This window comes from Larus michahellis, chromosome Z (genome assembly GCF_964199755.1).
Source record: "Larus michahellis chromosome Z, bLarMic1.1, whole genome shotgun sequence".
Taxonomy (NCBI): Eukaryota; Metazoa; Chordata; class Aves; order Charadriiformes; family Laridae; genus Larus; species Larus michahellis.
The window spans coordinates 62,936,512-62,951,022 of NC_133930.1; the positions used below are offsets into that span (position 1 = coordinate 62,936,512).

Below are 14,511 nucleotides of genomic sequence, written 5' to 3' on the forward strand. Positions count from 1 at the left end.
CTGGAGTGTTATTTAAATCACTTGGCCTAAAAGAAAGGGCACTTGCTTTTTTTTGGTAGGTATTGTTCATTTAGATGTGAGGCACTCTTCTTTAACTAACCTTTTCTGAAGTCTACATTCTCGTCTACCTTGACTTCAGCACATAGGAAGTAAGGGAGAGTTGGGGATTTCACACTTTGCATGCTTGTGTTGTACAGACACCATTAACTGCCCTATGCAGTATCATATTAATTCCTTTGATTCTGGTGCAGGTATGAAAGTGAAATAGACCTTTGTAGTAGGCTCTGTACAGCCTTTTAATCTTAGTTTTATATGTAAAATCACAGCAAAAGACTACAGTTAAATTTGTTTGCTGTCAGGGGATTTCTCAAAATTGTGAGATGTGATAATTCTCTAAAGAATTTTATGATGGAACAAGAACCACTCGAACCCACTCACCTTTGCTATGTCTGGAGTAAAAAGCTGTAAAAAATACTTTTGTCACTACATAGACATTTTTTGTGAGAACTGAATGTAATTCTGAATGTAAGAAAATTACTGTAATTAATGTAATCTGAATGTAAAAAAATTACTCCTTTCTAGTATCTTTGCTGTACAAGAAGAGGTGGTGATTTCAGGTGTAGAGCTTGGTGTGGCCATCTGTGTGAAATATACTTCCTTAATAATCCTGATTTTGCAGATGAATTAGTTCGGTAAACCTGAAGTAGACTAACATTGCCAAAGATTTTTTTTTTTTTTCCTGTAATTGACATACATTCCCTTTCTCTTCAGTATGGCGTTGCGGTAGTTGACATTGGCCTATCTTTTTGTCACACTCTTTGAACTATTTTCTGGTGTGTTGTGCACAGGCAGTGCAAGATTTAATGCCTTCTCTTGTCTGTTTTGTGCTCAGAAAAAGTATTCAAAAATCCAATCACTTCTTTCACAGAGTAAACATAACTTGAGATCTTATCCATGAAAAATCTGTTGATACTTTTTTCTCTGCATGTTCCTCTGGGCTGGCCAAAATTCATCAGTATTTTAAGAAGGCTCACCATACTTCAGAGCCTGGCAAGCTAACAACTTTGTCAAAGATAAATGTAAACTAGGAAATGATTATGAGGGTTTATTTATGGAAAGCTGGAAGTTAAAGAGAATAGGAGGGTGTTCTGAGTGTGTGTTACTGGATGCTACTAAGAGTAGTGGCACAATATCACCTATTCTTTTACCATACCCCGTTCTGGTTTTTCCCACTCTCGGAAGCAGGTTAAGACAACGCTGGGCGGCTTGTAGTTTCTTGTAGGAACTTTTTGCTTGATTTTTGTTTCTTCTTGTAAATATATGCTAACTTGTGATTTATGATTGTTTTTGTCTGAATGGCAAATCATAAAAAAAAATGTATGAAAGATGATAGTTAAAACAATAAAGAAACACAGTTTTTAAGGGAAATGCACGCTATTTTGTGACTGGTTTTGCCTTATGCCAGATCGTATTTATTTTGTCAGTCAGAACATGATAAGCTTTAGTGTAGGTCATGCTTTACCAAGCATGGTTAAGTCCTTTGTGAAGAGGAGTGTCATCAATAAGCTGTATACATTCCTTTTCCTTGTGATTTCTACAGTTTTTAGTGTATGTAGATGCACTGAAATCAATACAAGGAACATGGTCTTAGAGACTTCTCACTCACTTATAGCCAATCTGTAAAGAAAAGGCCACAGTTGATCTGTTATTTCTTTGAGTAATATATTGTCTTATTTTTTCCCTTTTTAGCCAGTTGCAACAAGCATTTGTAGAAACAGCAAATTGAAAGTTTGAAGCATCTTCAATGCCATCTATGCCTTCAGTGCCATGTTATACACTAGAATTTTTTTTCCTCTCTAGAAAAGGAATCTTGGATGAGTATAGCCAGATCACCAGTCTTGTAACAGAAGAGATTGTGAATGTCCATAAAGAGATCCAGACCTCGGTTGAACAGATAGATCCTAACTCTGAGTATAATGACTTCATAGATACTCACAGGTATGTATACGTTTTCATCTTGGTGTGCATGTTGATGTTTCATTTTTGAGAAAACCCTGAATTAAACTGCAACACTGCTTAAGAGATCAGAGTTGTATTTGTTTCTGTTTCGTTCCTTTTACATTGTTGCTTGTAAAGCTTTATCCTAGTTTGAAAATTGTTCTACTTGCATGTACAGAAAGCTGTCTGAAGGTCACGTTTTTAACCTGACTTTTTCTTTAGCCATCCATCTCTTTGGCTCTAGAAAAACAAAATTCCAGTTACTGTTACTACACGTGAAGAGCCGTAAATTTGGTACTGACAGCAGACTATACATGACAGTCCAGATTCAACGTGAGTTAATTCACTGTGTATTTGGATGCAGCTTGCATTCTGGGCTAACTAAGTTTTTTGGCTTTATTTCTCTTATTGTCCAAATTCTAGTTTAAAGTGAATTCTAGGTAACTGTACTCTGAAGTTATTGCAGGTTACACAGTAGCTGAGACTACAGAGTACGCAGATAATGCAAGAAAATTTTTGACTTTAAAAATAAACTCTATTTGCTATGTACTGAACTGTTACTTTGTATTAGTATATGCAGAAATAGTCCTATGACTTCTTGCATTATCTTTTTTGTTGTTATGTGCAAATTGGTAATTGTCATGTGCAGGTTTATAGCAGGATCAGCTAAGAGTGGACCCATTCACATTGATACCCCTTGAGAACCCTGGTTACGCTGTGGTCTTGATTCAAAGAATTGTATGCCAGTTTGTCATCTGGTATGATTTTAAGACTATGTTCTTCAAAGGAAAAAGAATATGTATCCAGTTGCTACCTTTTCTTTTATTTCACGTGTAATTTTAACTATATTTTAGTTATTAAAATAGTTCAAAACATAATTATTTGCTTTATGATTTACTCACAGATACATGTTAATTTTGAAAATGTAACATTTATTTACTAAATTAGGTCGTCAGAAGTAGTTGAACAAGAAATAGAGTTTGATACATCTTTACTAGAAGAAAATGAAAACCTTCAAGCTAATGAGATCATGTGGAATAATCTAACAGCAGAAAGTTTACAAGTAACGTAAGTCTTTCTTTTCAAACCTTTCATCCTTTGGAAATGCTGTTATACATTGTATGTAGGCTCACTCAGATCAGCACATAGCTGTGTCCTCATTTTTAAGGTCCAGTTTCTAAAAATGATACTTTCACGCTATGGATTCTTTCCCATGCTAGTTTTATTGTTCCTTTGCACAAAATATTCCTCCCCAGTCTCTCTAAAAACTTGCCAACACTTTCAATGTATGTTCCTCTCCTTGCCAGTTAATCTGTACGGTGCCTCAAATCCATCATGAATCCTTCTTGGGAACATACAGTTTCATCTTCTCAAAAGTGTTTCCAAATTCAGTACTCTAGGAAAAATACTTAAATCTTTTGATGAAACCAGTGAGTACAGTCATGTAGTCAGTGATTTAAATTGCCATGCAGAAAATTTTCATGAATATATTTATTTCACTTGTTTTGTGTTTGCTTTCGTTTTCCAAAGTAAATTCTTATTCATTATTATAACCTTTAAAATACGTTAACTTACTAACACAGATGTAGCTGTTGTATTGCATTTCGTGGAGCTTTTAGCTATTCAGGGTGATAAACTACCTCTCTAGGTGTTTTTTTAATATATTGCCTAGTTAAATCTCTTTATTACTTTTACCAACTTCACCTTTAATCATTTGTTACTGGGGAACAAATCTCCTGCTGAGGTTATTATGTTCTTATTATATTATCAGCCTCAGCTTTTGACATAAAATGTTCCAATGCAGTCACTTGTGAGATTGCAATTCTTAATTGTACATTTAATTTTTTTATATTGATCATAGCAATTTAAAGTGGAAAATTCCGAATTTCATTCGTTGATGATGTTTTTGTTTTCTCTACTGTATTTCAGTCCATGTTTGACTTATTTGAAGTATTTTTTTTGCTTTAGAAAGCAAAACTGATAAAAATAAGGTATCAATGCTGTGTTGTGGGGGTTTTTTCAGTTTTTTAAAAATTTTCATCTGCTTAATAAAACCATGATACTTACTTCTTGTAGGTTTTTCTCAAAACCAAAATCAAAGTGAGTCCTAATAGCAGTGAAGTATTTCAAATATAAATGCATTGCAATATCTTCTGCATATTATTCTAATCCCTGTGTTTTCTCAACATGACAGAATCTCTGAATTTTATTTATTCATTTTCAAGGTCATTAATCATTCTCTCTTTTTTCCTGTGCAATCTGATTACTTTTTGTAAATTTATTCCTTAATAGGTATTGAAATAAACTTTCTAATATGAATTTTCAGACTCCTTTGTCAGACTCCTTAGTCCTGAAGCAGCTTCGCTTTCTTATGAAAGGATCCTTTAATAATTAAAGCCCCTCCCTTCCCTTTAAACATGCTTCTGTTTATAATTTATTCTACATCATTACTAAATTGAGATTATTCTTGCTTAAACTATGTGAATGTTGTACATCTAGATGTACTTCAGCACAGTAACTGGAAAAACACATATACTGAATCTCCCTCTTCAAGAAAGTATTACCGTTTTTCAAATATTCTGCCTTCTATAGCTCAAAAGAGAAATAACTTAGTATTCTGTATCCCGTTGTTTAGAACTAAGACATTAGCATGTCTAAGTGAAAGAGATGAATTGCTGCTTTTATAGTAAATTATTCTGATGAAATTCATATTTGCATTTATGAATCTGTGTCCGCATATTTGCCTACATATATTCATTTTCAATAGAATTTCAAATGTGTTCTGTTAGAGATCTTATATTCACCCACTTTAAATTCTTTTGGGAATTTGAGAGAGAAATTTTATGGTGTGATACTATTTTTGGAACAGGAATCAAATAGCTCTTTTAAGTGTTGCTGTTGTTAAGGTGTTCATTTTCTGGTGTAGATTCAGGACTCTCAGCAAAAAAGTTTAACAGCATTAGGTCAGACCAAAGATTGACCTAACCAACTTTCTTCTCTCTTACATTAGCCAACGGGGAAGAGTCTAGGGAGGAGAACAAGAACACGATGATCGTGTAATGCTGTTTCCTCAGGATGATCTCTCTGCTTCCCATAATTTTCAGCTCAGAAACGTTTTGAGACAGAAGTAGTATTAGTTTGTAATAGCCTTAGAGGTAGCTTATACTAGCCTTAGAGCTATATTTCTTGCTTGAATTTGTCCAGTCAGTTTCAGTATGCACAAGCATCTGTTGTCCACAGAACTTTTGGTCAAGGAATTCCAGAAATTAACTTCCTATTATGTGACTTGCTACTTCTTAGTTTCATTTTATGGCTCTTAAGTTCATGTTTTGGAAGAGGATAGGAACAGCCTACTGCTTTCTGACTATGGTATTGTAAACTTCTCTCATATTCCTACTCTGTGATCTCTTTTTCAAAGCCATCTTTAGCTTTAGTCTGTCCTTTCATAAAACTTACTCATATCCTTTATCAAGCTTGTAGTCTTTTTTTGAATGTTTTCAAGGTTACTGAATTGTTTTTGAGATGAATGACCAGGATTGCACAGGTAATCCAGATCCATAATTTAGAGAGAAACATACTGAGGTTTGCTGTATTCTTGTTCTGCTTTGCTTTTAACAAATCCTAGATAATCATTCTGTTTGATTTTCTGACCACTGCAGTGTATCAAGCCAGTGTTTTCATGGAGTCATCTGCTGTAATTCCAAGATCTCATTTCTGAGTGGTAATGGTCAGTTTAGAGCCATTCACTAGATAAATATATCTTTGGGTTATTTTTCCCCCTGTATATTTGCCTATTTCAATATGCATTTAAATTAATCTTTGAAATGAAATTCCAGTTATTGAGTATCATAAGATCCAGAAAAAATCCATTTGTATTCTTCACGTTCAACCCCTTCCCTCTGCCTCAAATAATATTGTGTGGTCAGCATTCTTTGTCACATTTTAAACTGTTCTTTTTATTTGGATTATTACAAAAGTATGAATCAGTGCAGATTTTTGTGAAACTCCGCTAGCTCCTGGCACTGTAAAAACTGTTCATTCTTATCCTCTTATATTCTCAAATATATACAGTTTGTGTATTCACAACATGGATTTCTAAATTTATGTCTTACAGGTTAAAAACAGTAATAGAAGAACTGATTCAGACACAGCAAACCCTTTTGAGCAAAGAGGAACATGTGTTGGAACTGGAGAAAAAAATAGAAGAGTCCTCTAAGACTTGTGAAAAGAAGTCTGAGTAAGTGGGAAAAGCATCTATAACACAATTCCTAAGACTTAAATAAGAAATAACCTTCACTAATGCTGTTCTGCTTTTGTAGAAGTGGTTATTGTGAAAAACAACAATACGTTAGTTTTCCATCTCTAAAATAACGCTTACCCACTGCAGATCCTAATTCGTTGGAGAACCGAGCAGCTCCATTTAGTTTAATATAATTCTTGTAATGTTGGGACGGCTCAAGAACTGAACCTTTAGTTAGTATTATAACTTCAGCTTGATGGAAGAGGAGGAATCAGTTCGGATTGCCTCTCTGAGTTCATTGCGTAGATATAATTTTGTGAAAGACTTTTTCAGAGTCATGTGCAAGACGCGTACTCTTTCTTACGCAATAACATATTTGGAACTCGTCAGGTTAAGTTCATTCTTTGTTGCATTTTCTTTACAAAACTGAATGTAGATCTGATACCCTGTAGTACTGCATAGTAAATAATGAAGGCAAGTGATTAATGAGTGTTTTACAGTGCCATAAATACAACATTATTATGAAGAATTATTCTTGGGCAAGGTCTTGAGGTTTTTTTCTATCTCTCATTAGAAAAAAATATTCTCATCCTAGTCTAAACTGAAGTTAACACAACAGATAAAGAAACCTTCTGTCTGTAGTGATTTTTCCTGATTCTTCTTGCAAGCAGTCATAACCTTACTCATTACAATACCAGTGAACTGGAATGCAACTCCTCAGGTGATCCTGTCTTCATTCACTGAAGAAATCTTGAAGCTCTTTGTTGAAGACATCTTGTCACTTGATACATTGGCTGGTATTTCATTCATGTCCGAAACTTTATGTATGTATATGATATCAGTGTTCTGAGTTGATGCTTTCCTGTTCTTTCTTTAGTGAAGTTCAAATGTACTCACAGTATATTTTGCGATTTCTTGGTTCTTGACCTGTCTTCCTTGCTGCATGTTACTTAAAGGATAAACTGTATTTGAACTGGATGAGTTTGGTGGTGTTTCCTCATCGTTCCCCCTCCCAGCCCCTTCCCTGTATTGTTTTGTTATCAGTTCTTTCTCTCTGAAAATAGTTCGGACTGTCGCTGTGTTTCTTGCTGTGGGTAGGCTTCTTTGACTGATCCTGTAGCAGGTGTTTGTGTTGTTGAAGTGATTTCAGTTCAGACTGCACCAGTACCTGCATGTTTTATTAAAAAGAAATCTGTCTTAGATTTCTAGTTGTAAAAGTTTCCCTGAAATTACTCCAGTTCTGATTTGTCATTGCTCATGCCTTTCTCCAACAGACCCGTTTTCACCTTTTAAATGCAGCGCAGAATGATCAGGATGTTTTTGCATGTACTTACGGTCCTTAGAAGATCTCGTCCAACTGTTGCATGTTCTTGACTGCTGTCATAGCATATGGCACTGGCCTCAGTGCTGCAAGGCAAGGTGAAAGGTTAAGGTAGTAGAGCAATAAATGAAAGCTTGCCTTTTGAGCCAGAGGTCATTCTGTTGGTGCAATGCAAGCTTATCATCAGGAAAGAAAGTGAGGAGGTCCACTCTAAATGCAAGAGCTTTAGACCCTGTGTTATTATTGAGCCTCACGCAAGGTTCTGAGCTTCACCCTTCAGTGCTGAGGAAATCTCCTTGTCTGCTTTGTCTGGGCAAAATGGTGGTAAAAGCCTGCAAAATCCTGTTTTCTGTCTCTACTTGAACCGGTCTGGACTTAGCTCTCTCTCCACTTGTGCCTGAGACAGCATCAGTGCCACAAGTTCTGAGTTGTTTATGGACTTTGCAGTGGTAGTCTGAGTTGGGTCTTGAAAGCATTTCTTGGTATCTAATTCTGGCAACACTACAAATTAATGTTTGGACAGACTACACTTTTCATTAGGTATGTGCAGAACTGCATCTCTAGGCCTCTGATTTTGTGTTCCTCTTCAATATTTGGCTGTATTGGTACTATTAGTCTGGCACCAATATCCCTTTCTGCCTTCAAATGGCGGTATCACCTGCAACCCAGAGAGTGCTTTAATTTTATTTTATTTATATATGTGTATGTCAAGCATACCATCTGCCCTTACAACATGGTAGCATGTTGAATATTTGGTTTTTTATTTGTTTCACCCTTTTACCGCTTCCCATCCTGTTGCTCTATTCTGGTCTCGCCAGGGTTTTTCACATAAGTTCTCACACTGTGGGGTTGCTAGCAGCTCCTGCTAGCCACAAGGGCTATAAATTTTGCCCTCATGCAAGCCATAGGCAAATAATTTTATACGTTCTAATTCCTCATGCATAGAAGGAATGGGGAGCATTCTAAGTTGGATTTGGGCAAATGAATTAGACGGGAATCCCTCTTGCCACAGTTCGAGAAAGAGAATAGCTTGTGACTTTTAACTTGCGTGGTATGTCTTGTTATCTTTGGATCATGATGAATTGAAACCATTCAGTATTTGGGATGTTGTCATTCTAGCCAATGTGTATTCACCAAAGCCCTGCTGATAGTGGAAGGCCGTCATTTTCACAGTGATTGCTTTTTTCTCTCATAATGAGAACTAGACAAAGGAACATTATCTTGAGGATAATGCCAGGGTAATTGTTCATTTCTTTGTGTGATGCTTTTAAATGTGTGCAGTCTCATGCCAAACCTCAGTTTCAGGTCCTCTAATTGTGTCTTCATACATCATACTTAACCTTTTAAATGAATGATCATTCTGCTATTTGTGCAGAGTTCTGTTCTTCGATGACTTAGTACAATGCTCATCTGTAGGGATATGATTTTTTTCTTTTCCTGCCAATGAAGATTTTATGACAGATGGTTCCCTTATCATTTTGGAAACTGTCTGAGTAGTCATTTGGCTCAACATAAGTTTGTGAAGGAACAATCTTAACATCAACGACTTTTAAATTTATTTTTTTCTCCAAGGGTATGTCTTGCAGGAGAGACTGTCTTCAAGGGATTATCCTGAAGATACAGAGTGACAGAATACCGTGATTTTTCTTTATACTGCCCTCATTTTTCATAGTTCTGGTCCTTCTGCCTCCCTTATCTGCTCTTGCAGACTGCGATAACTCTGCATCTCTTTATAGACCACATGTCACTGGGCTCCAGTTGAGTGCTTTTAAGGGTGTCTGTATTGTACTGTGAATGGTTCTGTCTTTTAGGCAGCTTCTGCCCATCTTTGGTTTTGGCAGTTCTCAGGGATAATAGTCATCTAGGTACCTGTAGATGTTCTAAGTAATCTGCTTGTCCTTTATTAATCGATGAATTATGTCTGTCTTGGAGTATTCAGCGGTATGAGCGTTATTCAGGGAAAAGCCATAAAAACATAAGCATAAAAACATAAGAGCCATGCAGAAGACAAGAAAAAAATTGTCTTCGGCTCCTCATAGAGTTCAATTTATCTAGTATCATAAGAAGAATGTTAGACTGCAGTACAGAAATACTTGTGCAGTAGAGAACCTTTCAGTTCAGAAGAGACAACAGATATCTCTAACTTCACACTAGACGAATTTATACTGGATGTAAGGTGAGTTTAATTTTATGAAACAAAGTATGTATTTTAAATTATGTATATTTTTAAATTGTTTGTTATTTTACTCTGCAGTATTGTACTCTTGCTGAGCCAAAAGCAAGCACTGGAAGAACTTAAGCACACAGTTCAGCAATTAAGATGCTCTGAGGCAAAGTTTGCAGCCCAGAAGGAACTACTGGAACAAAAGGTGCAAGAGAATGATGGGAAAGAGCCACCACCTGTAGTGAATTATGAGGAAGATGCCAGATCAGTGACTTCTATGGTAAGTTTTATATCTGTTTTACTGAGTTGTGCAGGCTTGCTATTGTACTTTAGTCCTGGGATCAAAGTCTCAAGATAATCACAGGGATGACTGAAGTGAATAAACTTTACTTTGCATTTGTGAAGACTTGTTTAGAAAAACAGTTGCAATAACTTGTAACGCCCTCTGTATGTCTGTGGACTTGGTTTGGTCTTCTGTACTTTTGATGCATAGGTTCTCATTAGACTATTCTATAATCAAAAGTATAAAACCTTAAGCAGTTTTAGTAAACATGACTGAGTAGCTATTGGTAATTTCGTTGGCTGTATTGAAGAAATACATTCACTGCTGTAGATAGAAAACTATAAAAGCTGTTGGAATCGCTGCACACATAGTGTAGTTGAGAACTGAATTTTATGTACGGTAAATTACTCTTTTCTTTAAACGGAAACAAACACTGGTTTCTTTGCAACTTATTTTTAAATGTTTACATCCTCTTAATAATCAAAAGAAACTTTTTGTGCTATGATGAGACCCCATGTAATTTAAATAGTATTTTGTGTGACTTCCTTTTCTCAATTGTATGCAGCTATGTGTAGAGATAATAGGCCACATAAAAAAGCAAACAAACAGTACCAGTTTACTAAAGGGACAAGCAGTAGTGTTTGCTTTTATGGATTAGGTTTGACATATATGATATGCTTGTGACTTGTTTTCTTTAGAGGTTTAGCCTGCCATTTCTTTTGGCCGACAGAGCAGTAGCTCAGTGAAATGATAATGAAACGGTTGTATTTGGAAGGAATGCTTTTGTTTTCTCTATCTGTGGAACCAAGTTTATTTTTTGTTCCATTCCCATTCTAGAGTTGTACTTAATTGTCAGTATTCTCTTGCTTCCACTACTACTGTTTAATATTTACAAGGCACTAGCAGGTGATTGCTATTTTCACTGGTACAAAACATTATTTTGCAAAGTTTGTATGCTTGTCATGATCTAGGAGGAGTTGATAAAGCACAAAAAGATGTAGGAGGAGACAGGAGATATCAGGATAATGACTGTGAAAGATTAGGAGGCTTGGAATTTTTTTTGGGTAGGCTACCTTATTAGTCATTTCATGTAATATCCTGCATATAGTGCTAGTGAATATTGTCTGTAAGGGTTAGTTGAGATGATGAGTCTAATCAAGAGTATGGTATTGTTCCACCTTAGTTCAAGATTACTGGAATTTGTCTTCTGGCATCCAAATGTCTCAATAGGTGGCAGAAAATAATCCTTGCATATATGTACAATACACAGTCAAGAATTCTGACCTCTTAATTTTTTTTTTAATGAAAGTTATCTATGATAATTTATATCTTTTTTTTTTTTTCCCCCTGGAGGATATACATACTAAGATTTCTAGAAAGATGCAAGAAATACATTTTCGCTTATGTTAAATTTGCTGGGAGTAACAAAAATGTCACTATTTTGGCTTCAGAGGAATTAGCTTTATGATTCATATGCAACATAAAAATAACAATATGACTTAAGTTCTAGGTGATTTCACTTGAGTAAGTTATTTAAGACAGGAAAATACCACTTAAGTTTTGTTTAACTATTTATTAAGTTGATATCCTGTCCTAGTAAAATTGACTAAAAAGTGGTAGATGCAACTGCAGTCTAACTTAAACTTTTTGCAAATTGCTTTACCTTGAGTGGGCAGTCTTGACTGTATCTCAACATGAAAAAATAATACACTGGTGGGCTGTTCGTATAAATAAGCATCCTGGTGATTTTTATAGTTTTTTTTTTTTTTAAACTCCTTAAAATTATAAAGCTGCTAAATGATCAGCAATATGTTTTTGCTGCTGATTGCTCATCCTGGTATCATTCAAGAGGGTTGTTTTTTCTTCAACTATAAATCTGTTTAGGTCTCTCCTCTTTATCTAAATGCAGTTCATCTAAATGTTGCCTGATACTGCATTTGAATGTGGTTATTTATTCCTCTTCAGAAATTCATTGTAAACACTTGTCTTACAAATTCTTTTCCGAAGAATGACAGAATCATAATTGGCTTGTGTTGTGAGCAGGCATATGAAGTAAATTTTCATGTATTCAGTCACAAGTGGACTTTTTTTTTGGTAATTTAAAATTAAAAATATGATATACAAAACAATTTTGTAAAGATTCATGACTAATTATTTATGTGGTATCATAAATACAGCTAGTTTCATAGTGGAATAGTTCACAAATTGTTTTGTTTTCCATCTCTTACATTAGGTAACAGTACAATAGAATGCTAACAAGGAATGAAATACTGAAATGCTGTTTCATGTGGTTTTATAGACAGTGTTATGTTACATGTGTGTTATAACTTTTGTTTCCTTGTTCTTTTTTGCCTTTGTTAACTGTAGGAAGTCTCATATTTTGTTAGTGTTTTCAGTATGGTTTAGTTTGGTCAACCTATTCTATTGTTTGTGAATGCTAGCTGTGTATTGGTGTTCATGTACACATTTCAAGAAAAAGGGAAATTGCTGGATGATTCTGATTCTGTTTTGTTCAATCATGATAGCATAGCAAGGAGTTAGAAAAATTCTAATTTTGGCCATTCCTGAGCATTGCATTTAACAATATTGACATCATATGTAGAAAAATATAACGTATTTTCTTGTTTCTAATATTTATACTTTTCTACTGAGATAACCATACAAGTCAGAGATAATTTTAATGCTGAAGGTGCTACAAGTTTAAAATAATGTCTTTGAGCCCTTTACAGTTATGCAGTTATGTTACTGTGCATTATGTGATCAGGAGAATCATTGTTAATGTTTCGTTCTATACTTATATTAAATTAAGGAGATAGATACTAGGGAAAGCTGGTTATTCCTTGTAAACAGCTGGGGTTTTTTTAAAAAATGTGGTAGCATACAAATTTTTATATATTATGTCAATTTACAAAAATTAACTAGTAACTGGAAGCTTTGAAGTAACTTCTCATTGTTTAGATGTTCAGTCAGTGGAGGTATGGCCTGTCATTTGTCCTGAGATATGTATGCTATTCTTGTATTAATATGACCAACAGACCACAGCAGTAGTCCGCCATAATTAAAACAAAGAAAACAACAACAAAACTTCTGTATGTCTAATGAACTGATTAGAAATAAACACATCAGGAATATTTGGAATATGCAGTGCCAGTTAAACATTTACTCAGGAAATTAAGTACAATGATGGTGGTTTGCATATCATAGTAAGACTTCAAAATTACAGCTTCAATATTGACTTGGAAGTTGTTACAGAATAGGAAATATTCAGGGAGTGCTTAAGCCTGGCAATAGATTTAGTTAATATAAAATAATAATTCATTTTGTTTAGCAATTATACAGTAAAATCTGTATGCCACATTAATATGTCTTCCCCTTTTTCCTTACATGATAAAACCAGATATTGTAAAGGTGCAAACCCATTATTTTTAAGAATATGTATTTAAAACTATATGGTTTCACCACTGATAAAACCGAGACTTGTTACGGAGGTTCTGCAATATTTCAAAGACTTGTCAGCAGGTGGAGCTCAGTGCCAGAAGACTAGTTATGACTGAATAATCAAAATTTTTCAACATCAGATATGTTTATAAAAGGCATATGAGACACAGAAAAGTGGAGGGAAAAAATGTGTGTTCTCATGTGTCTAATATCTAAATTATCTGAAATGGTGGTTTGCGTTTTTTTGTTATGATTTTTTTGATTTTTTTTTTTTTTTTACAAATCATAAAATACAACTGTAATGTAGAAAGACCCTAACGCATGGTCTTCAACTGCATGTAAGGCAACTGAAAGAGCTGTGCAGCTGTAGTGCCCATGGAGCAACAGTACAGTACAAAGTCACTGTTCTTTCTCCATAAGCTCCTTAAAGGACTTCCAGTTCTTCTTGGTTAGGATGGAAAGCTCTGGAGTACAGATGAGTCAGGAAGGAGACTGTAATGTCTCTAGTAACATGAACTCATGAAATGTAGACAGCTGAAGCATCATATAATGATACAGCCAGTGGAGTAGGATGGATCTAACTATTAATGCACCATTCCAGGAGAGTGCCATGCTTAAAACTGTACAAAAATGGGTATTAGTATGATATTTTGCATTTCTGAATTCCAGTTTTATCTGTTGTAGCAGAATTATCCAAAAGGGAAAAAAAAATAAAAGTTCACTGCATATCTAATTAGTTTTACTATTTGCTATTCGTTTTTAAAAGACTTCAGAGATCCTATTCTCAGTGATTGCTTTAAAAGTAAGATAAGCCAGCTTTTGGTGAAGACTGTGGTAAATAAAAAGAATGTTCTCAGTGGTTATGGTAGAAAAAAATATTAAATGCATGAAACAGTGCTACAGTTGTAGTTTCATTATTTGTAAATTATTCTACAAGTACATTTTTATTTTCCTACTGTGAGTGCTTAATATTTCCATCACTGCTTTCTGGAATCCATGACTCAGTGCTCCTTCTAATAGTGTGATGCACAAACTAATAGTCTTAGAGTCTTCCCCTGCAGGATTGG

The 14,511-nt window shown here is 34.9% G+C and overlaps 1 protein-coding gene across 2 annotated transcripts in view; it reads left to right on the top strand.

Moving 5' to 3' along the window:
- FER (FER tyrosine kinase) overlaps positions 1–14,511 on the top strand; it is a 166,579-nt gene that overhangs the window by 45,821 nt on the left and 106,247 nt on the right. For both annotated transcript variants that reach the window (XM_074569590.1, XM_074569591.1), the window contains 4 exons: positions 1,861–1,998; positions 2,947–3,066; positions 6,113–6,235; positions 9,814–10,003. In XM_074569590.1, the coding sequence (XP_074425691.1) occupies positions 1,861–1,998; positions 2,947–3,066; positions 6,113–6,235; positions 9,814–10,003 (571 nt within the window). The remainder of the gene's footprint in view (positions 1–1,860; positions 1,999–2,946; positions 3,067–6,112; positions 6,236–9,813; positions 10,004–14,511) is intronic.